We start from the raw sequence: 17619 nt of genomic DNA, 5'->3' as shown, positions 1-17619 counted from the left end.
CTATCTATACATAAAATAAAAATTGTATTTAATGTCTCTATTAATCGAATACATAAAAAACACGTATTATATATTATGGCTACCAGAGACAAAATAAATTACTCCTTCATAAACAAAAGAATTATCTTTTCCGGAAATGAGTGTCGGTTTGAAAGCTTATGAATCATCGAAAACAGAGTTTCGTTTATAAATTCCTCTAATAATTTCATCTCATTGATTGGTCTACTTACGTCAGTTTACTATTATCACTAATAATAAATGATTAAAGAGATATATATTGTCATCATTTGAGTAATTTAATAATTAGCTTTATTTAAGAAATTAAAATTATATTGTAATTAAAAAAACATGATGAAATATAAACTCTATGTGATTTTTATAAATCTTTAAATTATGAACAATAACAAATTCAAAATAATATAAATTTAAAAAACTGTAATGAATTTTCTGTATGATATGTTCTTAAAAATTTACATCATAGTAGTATAAAAGTACATTATCAAATATATAGTCTATGTTATTATTTTATTATATGGCACTTGGGCAACCATAGAGTTAAATTTTCAAAATCCATGTCATTGACAGATTGCTGATTGACGACAGGCGACAGCGTCGACAGCAAATGATGATAAGTCCTCGTACGAATTAGTAGACTTAGTTTTTTTGTAACAACATTATTAAAAATGTATGTTTTATATAAATAATGCAAATTCCAAGTGAAATCCCACTTCATTTTTGAACTCTTTCCTATAATTATTTAACAGTTGTCTTGGAGTAAGGTTATAAACCGCTATTGAGTACACGTATGCAGTGATACTTGTGTAAAGCGTGTTTATTGTGAGATTTTAGGCTTGAAATGACGTGAGATAAGTGCTTAACAATATAAATATAATGTTGCCTCTCATACAGAAGGACACCCGACAGTCCCGGGGTGCTATTTCAGGCATTCCCGAAAAGTTTCAAAACTGGCTGAGATTGATATTTTCGGACAAAAATTCCAAGAATTTATTTCTATTTCTTCTACTGAACTTGTCTTTTGCGTTTGTGGAGTTATTCTATGGAGTTTGGTCAAATAGTTTAGGTAAGTAAAGATGTAATGTTTATCTAACTAAAAATATATTTTAAATTACTATATTGTATTATTTTTTTTAGGTCTGATTTCTGATGCATTCCATATGTTCTTTGACTGTACGGGCTTAGTGGCTGGATTAGCAGCTTCATTGGTGTCAAAATGGAGAGCAAATGAACGCTACTCTTATGGCTATGCAAGAGCCGAGGTGTTGGCAGGCTTTGTAAATGGCCTCTTTCTCCTCTTTATTTCATTTTTTATCCTAAAGGAAGCTGTGGAAAGAGCTATTGAGCCACCTGAGGTACTTATATTTCATTTACAAGTCATAAATAATAAGTAAGATAGACTATTTTTTTTCTTGCTATCTAAAATATTTATTCTACGGTGTGCTGGATAAATAATCTTTTCATCATTATGGTGTTAATATAAATATATTTTTACAAAAATGTGATCTTATGGTGTTTAAATACTCACCACATTTAAATCACACTCTTGTAAGAAAATGTATTTTAATAATTAATTAATAAATAGTTTTTTTAACAAATTTAATTTTGAGATCAAATATTAATTACATTGCAAAACAAAGACTTGTAAGCTACAAATACTAAATACTACGAGATTTAAATTATCTTGTTTTCATCTCAAACAATTGTAATAATTCCATCAAAAAAACAAAAGTTTTATTACAATATTCACATCATAAATAAGAACATATTCATGAGTTTGACTTAGTTGCTCAATTAGTATGCTCGAATGTCCAAAGTTGGATATTTCCAAATGGTTTCAAATAAAAGTCTATTATATCATTGAAAAGGAATAGAGTTTATAATAGATATACCTTATAGGTTTTATTTTATTTTTAATTAGATTTTAATTTAGAACTAGAAAAGCCGCTGTTTACATAATTGGCCAAAAACTAATTTTATGTTTTCAATGTTATTCGTACATTATAATTTTTTAATGGCTGAACAGATTTCGATTTATGGAGTGAGGATTATCCTTAGAATCCATACTTCATTCCGAGTGATACAGGCTATAAATTGTAAAATTCAGATTCTGGTCTTCAATATTATAACTAACAAGCTAAGAATAAACTAGTAACTGCTCTCTTTAAACTTTACTTTAGCTTAATAATCAATGTGATTATGAAACCATATTAATGAAAAATTTAATTTAAAAAAAAAAGACTAATAATAAACACATGAAACATTATTGCGTCGAACGTAATTCTTACAACAAAGTCACGTAATTAAAATAATATATTGCATTTATCAGAAACAAAATTAAGCACTCTTGCAATCTATGAAAACTTTCTACTGTTAACAGAATGTTGGAATTGTTTCTCAATCTCTGCTGTTACCGTCGATCGAGCACGTATTTTCCGATCAGTTATCGTTTAGATTTTTGTTCATTGTTTGATATTTTAATATAATAGGCAATGTTACAACACAATACAGTTTTTATTTTAAAAGGTTTTAAAACCACGGCCTCGTATTGGTCGCTCTAGTAGTTGCGGGAAATACGAGTATGATTTTATTTTCATGTCGGGCGCGGCTACAGCTGGAAATCGTTAGAATTTAAACGAAAAACTTCTGATGGAAATTAAACCATATCATCATATAAATAAGAAGCACAATCATATTTGCAAAATAAAAATACTTTTATTCATGTATTTTTCTAGCAAATACATTTGTGAATTTTATTAATAAGGTTACTGTGAACGATCTGTGCATGTATTTTTAACTTTGGCTATGTGCTAAAGCAAATGCTTTTAGCTAAATACTTCTGGATTTCGACTCTAGTATTTTACATAGGTACTTGTAATTGAAAGCCCTGGTATAGCATACCTATTAACAATTACAACAACGACATAACATTTTTTTTAAACACATTTACAAGAAAATATGTTTAAAAAATCGACAATCGAGATAAAACATGATTTATTGGATAATCTTCAGTAGCTTATAACGTTCGTACGTAAATAAATACCTTATCAATAATTGTTACCTTCGTTAAATATTTAATTGACAAGGACATCTTTTTTTCAGGTAAAACATGAAAGGTTGCTTGTCGTCTCTATACTTGGATTCCTAGTCAACCTCGTCGGAATATACGCATTCCATCATGGCCACGGACACGGTCATGGCGGCCATGGTCACTCACATGGTGGTCACGGTCATTCGCACAACCACAATCACGGACACTCGCACGATGACATCGAAGCTCCCACCGGAGCGGGATCTGCCATAATGCGCGGAGTGTTCCTTCACGTTCTCGCCGATACACTGGGTTCCGTCGGTGTTATAATATCCGCCATTTTAATGCAGTTATTTGGCTGGATGAGAGCAGATCCAATTTGCTCAATGGCTATAGCGTTGCTTATAGCAGCGAGTGTGTTCCCGCTAGTGATGGACTCTGGTGCTGTTTTATTACAACGGACTCCAGTGTCACTCGAACGGGCGCTCCCGAACTTATATACTAGGGTAGTGGGCTTGGCAGGAGTACATGCGGTCCAAGAACCGCACTTCTGGACTCTTTGCAGTGACGTACATGTTGGCGCGATAAAGCTCGAGGTCGCAAGGGAGGTTGACCCACGTTATGTCACAGATCAAGCTGCGAGGATCTTCCGAGAAGCCGGCGTGAAACATCTAACAGTTCAATTAGACTACTCCCCGCTTTGATTGAGAGCGTAATGTATCACAAATGTACATATTACCACTGAGTGGACATTTATTGTATATAAGGAAAATAATTTAATTTGTGTCCTGTCAAGTCGCATTTTAAATTGCCATCTTTATTTAAAAGATAACGAAGACATACCAAAATATATACATGTATAATATATATACTTTTTTAATTTTGTATGTGCAATATCTATAAAAAATCGGATTTTAATTGATTTTACAACGTTCAGTCTATAGTGCCGCTTCAAATAAAGCTTTCAAAGCTATTAGATAGATAGATAGATGAAATAAGTCTCAAAATTGTGTTAAAAAAATATTCAGGGTGTGAAAATAGTTGTGCTAATAAAAACTTCATGGATTTCAGCTTCAAATATAGTTGTGTATTGTGATATGTTTTAATTTTTTTATTACTTTTTCTACGGTAACACATTCAGTTGTAGGTGTTTAGTATTATATATATTTAAAATATTTATGACAAATGTATGTTTTAAAATTTATATAATTTTATATATTTTTAGTTAGTTTTCGATTTTTATTAGAAACAGATTATTTGAAAACATTCCTTTTTAAACAGTATTGAAATAATGCCATCTATTTTTAATCAACGATTTAGTTCTCAATTAAGTTATTTGAAAGAAGGTTAATTATCTATGAATTTTTTTTATCTATAATAATTTGAAAGATTTGGTTCACAAATCTTATTGTGTATTATAATCGAAAATTAATCTGCAAAGATTAATAATTTCGCTTTTATTGAGATTAATTAAATTCTACTTCCAAAACGTTGCCCGAATTTTTTGATTCATTGCTGTCAGCATTGTGAGAAAAGTTCGAAGGAAATTTAACTAAAATTATTACATATAATATTACAGTTTTTTATTTCTTATATATTTTAGATCCTTATTTTATTTTTTTAGTAATACTCTTTTACTTCATCCTGAATTATGTTCTTTTGTTTATCCTTCTGCATTACAATTTAACAAAAGCTAACTTTACTAAAGTGTTTTAGAGGGCTTTACAAACATTAAATTCAAATGCATTTATTTTTTCATTTATAATAGTTTTGATGAACCAATTACGTATTTAGGCAAAATTTATATAATTATTATAAAAAATGACAAATAAAATTGTATATATGAAACATGCTCGAAGAAGTAAATAGAAATGAAACAACAATTTTTTTTAATAAATCTTTCTTTACATCCTTAGCGACAAGAAATCGATCATATACATACAACAAACATTTATTTAAATAAATTTGTTAAGTAAAAGAAATTTGTTTTATTTAAATAATACGACGTGACGTAGCCACGAGATCTAAACAAACCTATATAATCACACCGGTCGGTTGTGATGACAATATGAAGCTGGGAAAAGACACAAATAGTATAAATATACCAAAACACATTTGAATTCATTTTAAAATAAGAAATCTTTATATATTTGCTTATAGTTCAAAAATTATTATCATCAATGATTCATGTATTTTGTTCGAAGTTTGTGCTTTAAATTTAATTATGACGTAAAACAGCTCCCATTATTATATCGATCTTAGTGTGACTACATCAACGTTTGAAATATAAAAAAATATATTATTCAATGAGTTTTTTGGCTTTGAAGTATCTGCGTAGATATAGAACCTGCCACGTAGCCAATCCTAGGAGACAGACCATAGAAAATACACTGAAATAGAGCACACGATTGTTTGTTGACTCTGAAACAAGAAAGAAATATTAGTCAAACATTAGTTTTTAGTACTTAATACCTTGCGGTATTATACGAGCAAATTTCTAATTAATATTGTTTTTTTGGTTATGGTTTTCCTAAAATGTAATAATATTGGTTTCATTGAACACTTATTTTCTTCAATTATTCAAGTTAGGTTTGTTTGATAAGTAACAACAAATCGAGAAATATACGATTATTGTATGATTTCAATTTACTTTGCATGATACAAAAGTTGATTAACAATGATGCTCATTTTATAGTAATGTTATAACAGCGCGTAAGTTAAACGAATACCTTTAATTTAAAAAGCGGTGACCTCAGTAGTTTCTCGTAGTGGAATAGCAAATAATAATTAGACTATTCTAGAAAATGTTAAGAATTAATTGAATATAGATATTTTTAATAAATACTTAAGCTTTTATTTCAAACGAGATTTCCTTGTAATCAAAATTATACAAAAGTGCTTGACAAATCTAAAGTTATAAAATCAATATGTTTATCGAAATCGATCGAAGTTTCTAAACATTATTAAAGCTAGTATAAATATTATTTTCATCAATAAAGCGTAATGTCTCTTTGTTTTCATATGACAAGATCAAGTTAAATTCAGATCTTGGTTACCAGTTAAAATAAAAGCTTACCATTCGTGTCTCTCATTTCTTCTTCTCTTTTCCTCATGAGTGTGAAGTCCTGAACGATGGCTTCTGATAAATCTTCTAATCTCTTTAACTCCAGCTCCATAGGCTTCAATTTGGCAGCCTCACCAATCTATGTTCAAATTAGATTATTGTATCAATTTTATTTGCAGACTTTCATGTGTCTATGATTGAATCGGAAAACAAACATATTGTGATATTTTTCATTGCAAATTTCATATCATATATATTATTATATGAAGTAGGTCCAGATTACAGACCTGACTTCTTTTTAAATATCTGATGATAAATGGTCACCACTGCCTGTGATAGTTAATGGAAGGCGGCAAGAAGAAATATTAACCTAATTCACCTCCAACCTTGGAAGCTAAGATGTTATGTCCCTTGTATCTGTTGTTACAATAGCTCACTCAATACAAAAATTCTAAGTATTGCTATTTAGTAGAACATCTAACCAATGGGTTGGGTTTGCATAAAGCCATACCAAAAGTTAATTTTTTTATGTGTATTAAAAATATTGTCAAGAATTCTGGTAGCATTATATTATTACTGTTGAATCCATGGTAATAAGGAAAATATTTTCGAATAGAAAAGATAATATTTAAAATTCAGTTTGCCGGTCATAAATACTTAAATACATACTACTCACCATTTATAAGTATATTAAAACGAAATTTGTATATATTACAGACTTGCTAGTTTTTCTAATTTGCACTTGTTAACATGTAATATTAAATTAATGGTTGGGAAATCCGATCATATAAAAATAAAAAAATAAAGATATAGTCTTATGAATAATAACTTTATCTCAACTGATAGATGAAAGCTGTGTGATCGACAGTGAATAGAGACAGAATTACACAAGATTTGGTAAAAGGGTATAATGTCGAACTAAACAATTAATTTATACTTTTGGTCTGTCACATATAGATATGTATAAAATTATATTAATTTGATTAGATACCCACATTGGAAAGCATGCATTTATTACATTAGTTTTAACACAACAGTAAACTTTGATTAATATGATAATTCAAAAAATATACTAAATATTTTTATTAATTTGCATTAAATATTTTAAATGAGCAATTTTAAATATGGTGAGTCTAGTTAGGTTATATGAAAGTAAAATAGATGTTTAGTATTGGATATAGATAAAAACACTCAAATCTTACAATTAAATCTGGCAAATATCATTTTGTTTTTAAAATAGCGTAAGAAACTGAGCATCAGATGTATATTTTTAGACTGATTAATTAATGGGGAAAATCATCAAACGCACACTATATTATTACCCAAGAATTCTTGAAGATGCAGAATATCATAGACGGCCCACCGATAAAAAGAAAATTAAATATTGTGTAGAAATTTATATTAAAAATTATACAGCATATTTATAAAAGAACAATAGTAAAATATCCATAAATATAAACATTTGTTAAATAATTCTTATAATATGAAAAAAGCATTTATAATATTGTAAATAATTTCTTAAAAAAATATTAAGTCTTTCAAAAATACTTACACCTTCATAATTCTTTGCTTCAATACCAACTTTGATGTCCAGTGTTACATCCTGTGCAATACCACGGAATTCTGAAAATATGTTAAAAAAATTACATAAGTAATTTCACATATATTTAAAATAACCAATTGGTGGTTTTCTTAAGTGTTACATATGTATAAAATAAATGTAAGCCTATTTAAATTAATAATGAATGTGTAAGAAATAAACAGAGTCACATTTTAATTTTACACTTAAATTTAAGTGTTACATAGTTTATTAAAACACAGTGTTACTTAGTTATTATCTTATAAATCACAAATGATTGTGATAATAAATTATGTCTACAACTAAAATACTGATAATTTTTTAGATATTATAAAATCAATCAAAATAATATTTTGATTAAAAGTTATTTAAGGATATTTGAATGATGGAAGAATGATTATTCATAAAATTTTTTTGGCTCTATAGCCTACTTCAACTAAAAGAGGTCAAATGTCAAATAAATGACAGTCGACATTCTATCGACGATATATTGAATTGAGAGCAAGTATAAACTATATTTCTTATGGATTTGAAAAAAAAATAGTATCAAAACTATATTAATAAGTAGATAAGTAGAATGGTATTGTATAAGTAGCAATGGTGTGAACGGAACGGAAGTACAATGGAATATGTAAATCTAACAATTGTTGGTCTTTTTACTTTCTTTGCTTATAATAAGGCTATATTACTATTTTTTTTATAACAATAACAAAAACATTGAAAATATATTTTTTTTATGTTTATGCCATATACCAATAAATAGTTTCAATGGCAGTTAACATGGACCCAAAATTAATAAACACAGTGATATTGAATAACAAGTTAAAAACTATAAAGATTAGTGAAAAGAAGTAGTGAAGGGGTTTACTTGAAAAATGTATATCTTCATGACCACAAGTATAGACCACATGCATTGTGCAATTAATATTTACCTGGGGGTACTTTTGATATGAAACAAATTTCAAATGTGTCATATGTCTCTGTTACAAATGTGAATTTTCCTTTTGTAATACTATCTTTCTGAGCGAGAATGTGACCTTTTGAATCACGTACCTGAAAAATATATATTAATATTTATTTAGCAATATAAATTCATAGAGTATTTTCAATAAAAATATAATGTTTCAGTATATCACTTTGGATTATGTTATTATTTTATTCATATTGTCTCTACCCATTGACCCAGTGACAGTATAGCAGTCTTCAGTATTATATATATTAAATAAGTCTAATTGGTAAGCCTTTATGAATAGAAAGGGAAATAGAAATAAGTCAGATCAAACTTATGTGACGTTTGAAATTTTATGTTATTCTCCACGTATTTGAGGTTGCTTTTTTATTTTTAATTGAAAATTTACTTCATGTAAGAAACGACACGTGAAATCTCTGTGTTTGAGTACTCCAGTTTTATTAAACGAACTTACGATGTAATCAATTCTTTGCCCTTTGACTTCCACAACTTCATATTCACCGGCAACTAGTACATTCGCATGAAGCTCCTCTTTCAAGCACTTTTGAGTGTTCGGTGCTAAACTCCACATTATAGCATCGCACCCATGCCAGAAAATACTCAAAAATATTATGAGATATTGCACCTCCATGTTTTAATTAATTGCTATTTTTTATTACCGTACAATAAATAAGTCACAAATCATCACTCTTCGAAGTGAAAACAAACATATTATCCTGTGTCAAATAGACCGATGAGTTGGCCCGAAAAAAGAGAAACGTCGGCGTTCATGAAATAGCTTTCAAATATGTTGCCATCTTTACCATGAAAACTTAATTTGAGTAACGTCAAAAGTTAGTTTTTTTTCTATTAAATTATATAATTATTACTTAAAACTCTTACTTATTTACTCTGTAATGATTTTCTTTATTTATCTCACTATTTATTTAATAATAAGCAAATAATATATTTACATAAGCTAAAAATTAGAGATCCATTATATAATTATTGGTTAATAGTTTTAGCATGATACAATAAACTTAATTGCTTTTAAGTTTGGTTCAAATTTTGCTATAATTTTTGATTAAATGACAATAATTATGAAATAGTCTAATAAGGCAGGTTTACAGATTACCTGTTTGCTCAGATTATAAAACAAAAGGGATAATTTGTATAATAATAATATTTTAGTAATTAATTATTTATTTTTAAAAAAATTAATTTGTATTCAATTTTAAAAATGTTTTATTCAAAACACACTATATTTCAATTCTAATTTTCTTGGTAAACATTCTTCTTAATGAACAATTCCAAAACTCCTATACCTTCATGTGTAAAAGTGACGTAAAAATTCCGATGCAAAATTTGGCCTTGCAGTTGCACCTAAAAATGATATGAAACGTCAAATTTTCTAACCTTGTTTGGTAATGGAAATTTCGAATTTCGTATCTTTTAAATGCTTTTTCAAATAATCTACATTGTGTTTCCGTTTCTTTAAAACGTTAAAACTTGAAAATTTTTACGAACATGAACAATTTTTAGAACATAATCTATTAAATTCTGGAATGTTTATAAAAGTGAATTTGACAGAACATTAGATATTTTTATTTCATGAATAATAGCACATAAAACAATTGTTAATGGTGTTATTGATGTGGAACAACCTTCGATTCATTTAATTGTACTTCAGTAAGTAACTTTATTTTTATAAAAATATATTGTTTTGTGTTTACATAATGAGTTGAGTAATCATTTAGTAGTCACAGTGAACTTTTTTATTTTAACATTTATAATATCCAAAATACATAATTTAATTGTTGAACTCCATATTATTTTCCTGTTATTTTAAGATGTAAGACTAAGCTAATGTAACAATAAGATTAGTGGTAACTTTTCCTTAATAAATCATACTGTGTAGAAATGTTGAACATAAAAATAATACATAAATAACATATGATATGCTTCTAAATTCAAACTTTAAAATTTCAGGTTCACACTGAGTAAACGATGTTATGTTTTACGGTTGTAGCATCTGGATATTAAGAATAAAGAATTGAAATTACAGAATATTTTGAATAATGAGAAAATGTGTACATATTCTACTTGTTACAAGTTGCATCAAATTCAAATAAGGTAAGTTAATTTTAATTAACAAAAATTTATTTCCAATAATGTTATTATGTACTAAGTAATATATTTTTAAGTAACCTATTTCAATTATTTTAAACAATGTTGTTTTCTTATGTCTTTTTTTTAAAATTAGGTTACTATAATTGCCATGATTCAGATGTATTTTTTTTCTATTAAAATTTAACTGGGTTACTTAAATAAATAATGTTAATTATTTTATTTACTCATTTACATAGACTTATATGAATTGTTTTAACCTTGATGAGGAATTTGTATTTTTTTCTATTTCAACTCCTAAGAGGATCTTATTTACCAATGCCATATATACAATGTTGCTAAAAGCCGATGTTGTATAATTTAATTATAGTTTTAATTAATGGCAATGTCACAATTAATTAACATAAGATTTATTGATGGTTATTTAGTTCATATCAAACTATTAAATACAATTAATAGCATGTTTATTAGAATCCAATAAGTGAATTAAAACATATTTATAAGTTCTCATGTTCAATACTAGATGGCGGTTGTAGTCATAATATATTAATTATTATTCAATTATTGTTATTTATTGACACAAATATTTAGGGACTTGAGCCTATATAAGAGCAGATATATAAAAATTAAAAAAAAAATTAAGTAGCCATTGTTGTGTATGAATTATTTTTTTAAAGTTTTTAATAAGTCAAGGGTACTCAAGTATTGAGTAAGAGTTATGTGATTCATAAATTTCTTTCTTTTCCTTTCATAGAAGATGGAGCGATATAAAATATCTTATGTAATTAAATAAGATAATAAGTTTTTTTTTACATAGAGTAGAAGTAAAATGTGCTGTAAAATAAAAATATTAATTACTGATTGTATTGGGTATATTGTCACTAATAAATGTGTATATTTAACACAATTATGAACATATTATAAGAAATATTTAAATTAATTTCTATAATCAGGGATATATTGAATAATTCTAATAGTAGGGGAGGCGAGGATGCTATATTTGCAGTTTCTCGAGCGTCATGGAAACTTGTTGAATTCGAAAGTGAATGTTTTAAAAAGAAAAAAGTTTACTACAAGTTTTTTATTTTTGTGGGGAGGAGAACGGGTAATCATTAAAAATGTAAAAAAAAAATCACTTGTATAAAAGTCCTCGAGCATGTCAGCCATTAATAGTATAAACGCGCTTTATATTTCTGACAACCACTATATATTAATCTGACGATTAAGTCGACGAGGCTGCCCTTAAGAGCGATTGAAAAATTAAAAAAAAAAAAAATTATCGAGCGTGTCAGATATTCATAGTATATGTATATTGAACTCTCAATAGTGTCGTATTAAAATTTCTGACGATTTGGATGCGGCCCATAGGAATAATTAATTTTTTATTCTGTAAAAAAAAAGACGTGATCCTGGGATACTCCGGCGCGTCAGATTTTTATGCAGAGGGTTCATATTGATATGATAGTCTTCCTGAATAATAATCTGACAATTACATGAAGGATTATTCTTATTCTGACCGATTTAAAGGAACTCTAGAAACAAGGTATACGTATTCATATATAAAAAAGGTATAATTTATTAATAAAAAAATCAAATAGAGATCCGTATAGAATATACGAATGCAAATGTTAATTCTCATCTTCACTGGCTGATTCATCTTCGAAGGTTGATACCACTTCTTCAATTTCATGGACATCCTCGTCATCTCGGGGTTCTGTAACTAAGAATGGTTATGATCATTATTTTATATTTATGTTATGATAGTATAATATATGAAATAAAACGTACCTAAATCAGAAGTATCTCCTAAAATGTCAGGTGTTATGACAATATCTTCATAAGCTTCAGGTAGTTGTTTTCCAAGGAACCAAGTTGGCTCCAATTTTCCATTTATTGCTCGATTTTCTTACAGTAGTATATTTCAATGTTATTATTAATTTGTGCTTGGTTTTTGATATTCGGAATAATAATTTGAATGACATATGTGTTATTATTACACGGAGCCCGAAAGGGGCAATAGATCATTTTTAGGTCATATTTTGTATAGTGATAGTTTATATGCCCCAAACTTGACGTATCGACGACATGTTTTACTATCCCAATAATAATGCGGAATATGCTGGTAAAGCAAGCAGTATATTTTTGAAGACTAGATAGCTCTGTGGAACATTGTCTTTGGTTTAAGTCATACTAAAAAAATAACTATTTTTTTTACATGGGTGGGTGGATTTTAAAGTAATGCTTGTTCTAATAGTGGGCCAACTGGTCGCCCAATAGATTACATTCGACTCGTAACTTCCCGACCCGTATATCATCATCATCATCATCATCAATAACTATTGACGCTGAAGCTGTACTTATATTTTTTATATTATAATTATCTTATACATAACAATATTTACTTCTAATACACAAATTTTGTATGTAAGCTCAATGTTTTATATAAATAGAGTGATCTTTATATAAATGGAAAATAAATACCTAATACTTGTCCCAAGTTTTTGTTTTGTTGAATTTCAAAACGCTGCGATAATATGACTTATATTTTTAATTTAAAAGTGAAACTAGCAAGAAGAACTTATAACAATAAGATTATTTTAATATAAATATTGTTCGTTCATTGGTCGCAATTTAAGACCGTTATTATAATTGAAAACTCGAGGAAATCATTAATGAACTTTCATGATTCGAAAATTTTTACTCGATATTTCGATTATTATTTTTTTTAAATTGGTAACACAACAGTTGGAAAAACTATCAAAGAAAATCGATTGACAAACAGGAGGAGATAAGGTACTCTTGTTTTCAAATATTCGCGTGTATGACTTTCATAATTCTTAAAAAACTTAAATTCAAATTAGATAATATCAAGTCTTAAATATTTTCCAAAGCTACAAATTAGTAAACATAATGAGTACTATTAATGGAAACAGTATAGGTACTTACTTAATGAAAGAAAACCATTCTCGATATTTATTTGGGTACGTCTGTTTACAAATTTCGTGAACTATTAAAACTCTTTTACTTTTAATCACAGAGGCGACTCTTGAAACCTCTAGTGAGTATAGGTATTCTGTGAGAAGTCTACGTTTAGTCGGTTAGGGTCTTCGCATCTTTAATAATGCACTTTAGTTCATACACGCGAACGATTTAGATATATAGTTAGAAAGACTGGTGTAACTCCAGGCACAAGGGACATAACATCTTAGTTCCAAAGGTAGGCATTGGCGATATAAGGAATTGGTAACGGTGTCAATGAACATGGGCGGTGGTGACAACTTACCATCAGGTGGCCCATTTCCCGTCCGCCAATTTATTTAATAAAACAATTTTAATAAAAAAAATTCGATTATCTAACAATTAAAATATATATTTAATAAATGAAAATGACGACGCATGTATTTTATAAATCAATGATATTACTCAGATTTATTTAACTAAGTTTCAAATTAAATAAGTAATGTATTTTTCAATTATATTCATATCGCAATTATTAGATATAATTAATATGTTACGGATGCTTAAAAATATATTTGCACTAGAAATTATTGTTACATTTTTTGCGTGTTGTATGAAATCATTAATATTTTATTATATTTTTTAATATTATGTATAACAATTTTAAAAATAAATTGTTATTTCGAACAAGGCCTCAGTAATTCTGAATATTTATATTTTAACACACGTCAAACTTCATAAGTTAAAACCTACTTGTTCGTAAAGGTAATAAAACGTTAACAACTCATTCTGTGTTAAGTGTGAACAAAATTGATAACGTGAGGTAGGTATATATTATATAAGAATATATGTATATTTTTAATGCAGTGCTTTGGTTTGGTAGTGTATTTGTTTAATAGATTCATATACCGAAATGTGTTTAGTTATAACGCTTTTAATTGTATTTCTTAACGGCATATTAAAGTAAAATTATATAGTATAGTATAGGGATGTTTAAAGTCAAACTAAAAAATAATTTAATATCCTCGCTATAGTAAATAAAGCCTTTTATATCCAACGGCCCAGATGTTAAAACTGTTTTCTTGCAAATGTATAGAAATATATGTATCTCATTTTAAGCGAATGGTAAATTCTTATGAGAAATAATGTTCTTTATACCTAAAATCTTTTATAAAACCGTTATGTACACATCAAGAATGTCAAATTGTTTATACGGACGAATACAAACGTAGCGAGATGTCAACATCATTCCAAAACGTTTAAAGTTAAGTCCGAAACGAGTCGGAATTTTAATCAGTCGATGTAAATACGTGCGCAAGTGCGTGATGTAACATTATACAATGAAAGCAAGAGTTGCAGCGTGGCGCGAAAATATTCTTTATGCTGCACTCGGTTCCATTCAGCTGACGCAGCCGCGACAATGTGCGCCAGTCGCGCGCGGGGGCGGGGACTCGCCGCAAAACTGGGTCGCTCGCGATGTGTTGTCAAGTTCAAGGCTACGTCGAAGGGGGAGTGGGCTTCCGATCGACCATAGATGGCGTTGTACGATTCGAAAAATTTCGCGAGAGGAGGTGTTGGGGTGTGCGGGGAGGGCACGCGGGAACGAATTTTCGGTGCAACACACGACACGACGCTGCACTCGTGTGTCGAACGTCGCGACGCGCAGTTCTCTAACGTGACATTGCACCCGAATATTAAGTCGACCTGATAGAAGCCGACATGGACTGGATGGAGATGGACGACGTGGTTCGTACAATTTAATTACATTTCAATGTTTGATATGAAAAAGTAGGAAAACGAGCCGGCTCTTAAAATTTTTTATTCGGAACGCGTTTCGCCATGACCTATCCTAACATTTTATCAACACACAGTAGACGCTTGAATTACTTATCAAAAATATTTCATATTCTAAACATTGTTATGCAATTACTGGAATGAATTGTTTAAAATATTTCATTTTAATTTATGATAAATTTATGTTATTCATAATTAATTGTTATAATTGAAAATTAACTGCACTAATTTCATTAATTATATCTTAACCGGTTTTATCAAATTTTGATAAAAATATTTTTGTATAAAAAAAGTATTTACTAGTTAAATACGTTTGTATTTTATATAGATCAGTTCCTGTGTAAAGTTAAATTGGAATGAATGATTATTCGCAAGTGGTTAACAATTGACTGATTCGTTTGTCCAAAAATTACCTTTAGATCCTGATCGCTATTCTGCCTCGTAACGTCGGCGCGGAAGTCCTTTTAAACGATCTATTCTGTAGAGCTGCTCAGTATTCCTCTAAACGCTCACGTTTCCTACGTACTGAGAATTTTTTTTTTTTACATAGTGACATGTCGAAACAATTCTTGTTATTTCGTAGCACGTTACAGTGAAACGGTACGGTATTTTCACGGTTGATATAATATAACCGCTATTTTCTCAAACACCGGTGATACACGTGCGAAACGCAAAGCGCGTACCCGACCTGCCCCAACGCGCCGTGATCGATCGCCCGCCGGCCATATCTGTGTCTAGCGCTAAGCCTCTAAAGGATGTCGTACACGGTCTTAGCAGAAAAAAATAATAATAAAAAAATCGAATTATATACCGACATAACATCAAATATTAGTGGGATTTCGTAATACTTAGTTATAATACTAACCTTTGAACTACGAATATTTATTACCATATAGGTAGGTAGATAAAATCAAAATTATCATTCACATATTAAAAAAAAAAAAATGATAAAGTTTATTATTATTTAAGTATTCTTTTTGTTTTCGTATTTCGTAAATTTAATAAACTAACTTGTCACACAATCTGTTTTGATTTCCTATTTAATGCATACTCCTCCTTTTTAAAGACAAGCAAATGTAATAAATGTAATTTTGAAGACAAGCAAAATTGTCTTGTTAAATTGGAAGGAACCAAAAAAAAACGACGGAACTCATTTCATTATTGATTATTAAATTGCCTAATAATATTATCATTAATATAACACGTGCCAAACTGAAAAAAAAAACCGAAACCGTCAGAAACGTTTTACTCGAAAGTTACGTAGATACGCTAAAAAAACGTTGCAATAAAGTTCGACCTTGAAAATTTTATCCGCATCGTGCTCAAAGAAGTTTCTCAAATAAATAATCTTCCCATATACACGGTCGTGAGCGACAACCCTTAAACTTTTTTTTGTTGTTTCACGCGACGCCAGTGCCTTAGTGCTTAGACTTCCCAAGGATTTATTCTTATTACACAATTTAATTCCCTACCTATTTGATTTGTTTAGTACCTCCAGACGTCGGACGACCTGTTCAGACGTGCTATTGAATATGCATTCGTTCAAGGTCGACGTTTGAAAGTCTATTTGATTTTAACTGAACATTAACAACGCGCGGCTCTCGAAACTCTTGGGGCGATCGATATTAGAAATTTTAATAAAAGACATGTGAGGTTTATTAATGTGTAATAAGGTTCTGTGTTTTTTTTTTCTCGGTGACTTATGCAAAGGCTCGTTATTATTCATTTTCACTGGTTTCATTATCTGTGGCCTAGTGCTAAAAGGGTCAATATAAATAAACTTCACTTTTGATAATAAGAATAGAAACAATTAATATGTAGATTATTTTATGTAACATAAATATAGGGCAACATTTTTAGTTTTAGTACAAATAAATAAATATTTTTTAAAATTATATAGAATAATGTGATTTAAATATTACTCAACGATGTACTTTGGCCCTTTTAGCACCAGGCCGCAGCAAATATAAGATTACGTACGCGATCTTATCAAACTTTCTCTGATAATCTAAAATTCTTATATAGCACATATATTTCAGTTTAATGTTTTCATTTACCTTCCGGGTAAAGGTGGAGTTTTTTTATTTTGTTAGCGAAACAAA

The 17619-nt window shown here is 28.9% G+C and overlaps 3 protein-coding genes across 3 annotated transcripts in view; 2 read left to right on the top strand and 1 right to left on the bottom strand.

Moving 5' to 3' along the window:
* Positions 1–580: 580 nt before the first annotated feature.
* Positions 581–3913, top strand: LOC113397028 (zinc transporter 7). The gene is made up of 3 exons (XM_026635172.2): positions 581–1081; positions 1153–1370; positions 3118–3913. The coding sequence occupies exons 1-3, from the start codon at positions 892–894 to the stop codon at positions 3748–3750; spliced, it is 1041 nt and encodes a 346-aa protein (XP_026490957.1). The 5' UTR covers positions 581–891; the 3' UTR covers positions 3751–3913.
* A 1376-nt stretch (positions 3914–5289) lies between these two features.
* Positions 5290–9437, bottom strand: Bai (baiser). Its single transcript, XM_026635173.2, has 5 exons — positions 9114–9437; positions 8622–8742; positions 7663–7733; positions 6123–6249; positions 5290–5467 (listed from the first exon to the last, which is right to left on the bottom strand). The coding sequence occupies exons 1-5, from the start codon at positions 9288–9290 to the stop codon at positions 5346–5348; spliced, it is 618 nt and encodes a 205-aa protein (XP_026490958.1). The 5' UTR covers positions 9291–9437; the 3' UTR covers positions 5290–5345.
* A 5687-nt stretch (positions 9438–15124) lies between these two features.
* Positions 15125–17619, top strand: part of LOC113397025 (steroid hormone receptor ERR1) — a 31555-nt gene continuing 29060 nt past the window's right edge. Inside the window, exon 1 of the mRNA XM_064217835.1 lies at positions 15125–15469. Within this exon, the coding sequence (XP_064073905.1) occupies positions 15443–15469 (27 nt within the window). The 5' untranslated portion in view covers positions 15125–15442. The remainder of the gene's footprint in view (positions 15470–17619) is intronic.

The sequence above is a fragment of the Vanessa tameamea genome, chromosome 19 (genome assembly GCF_037043105.1).
Source record: "Vanessa tameamea isolate UH-Manoa-2023 chromosome 19, ilVanTame1 primary haplotype, whole genome shotgun sequence".
In the NCBI taxonomy this organism is placed as follows: domain Eukaryota; kingdom Metazoa; phylum Arthropoda; class Insecta; order Lepidoptera; family Nymphalidae; genus Vanessa; species Vanessa tameamea.
Note: the sequence above shows the minus strand (reverse complement) of the source record. Positions and strands in the feature narration are given on the sequence as shown.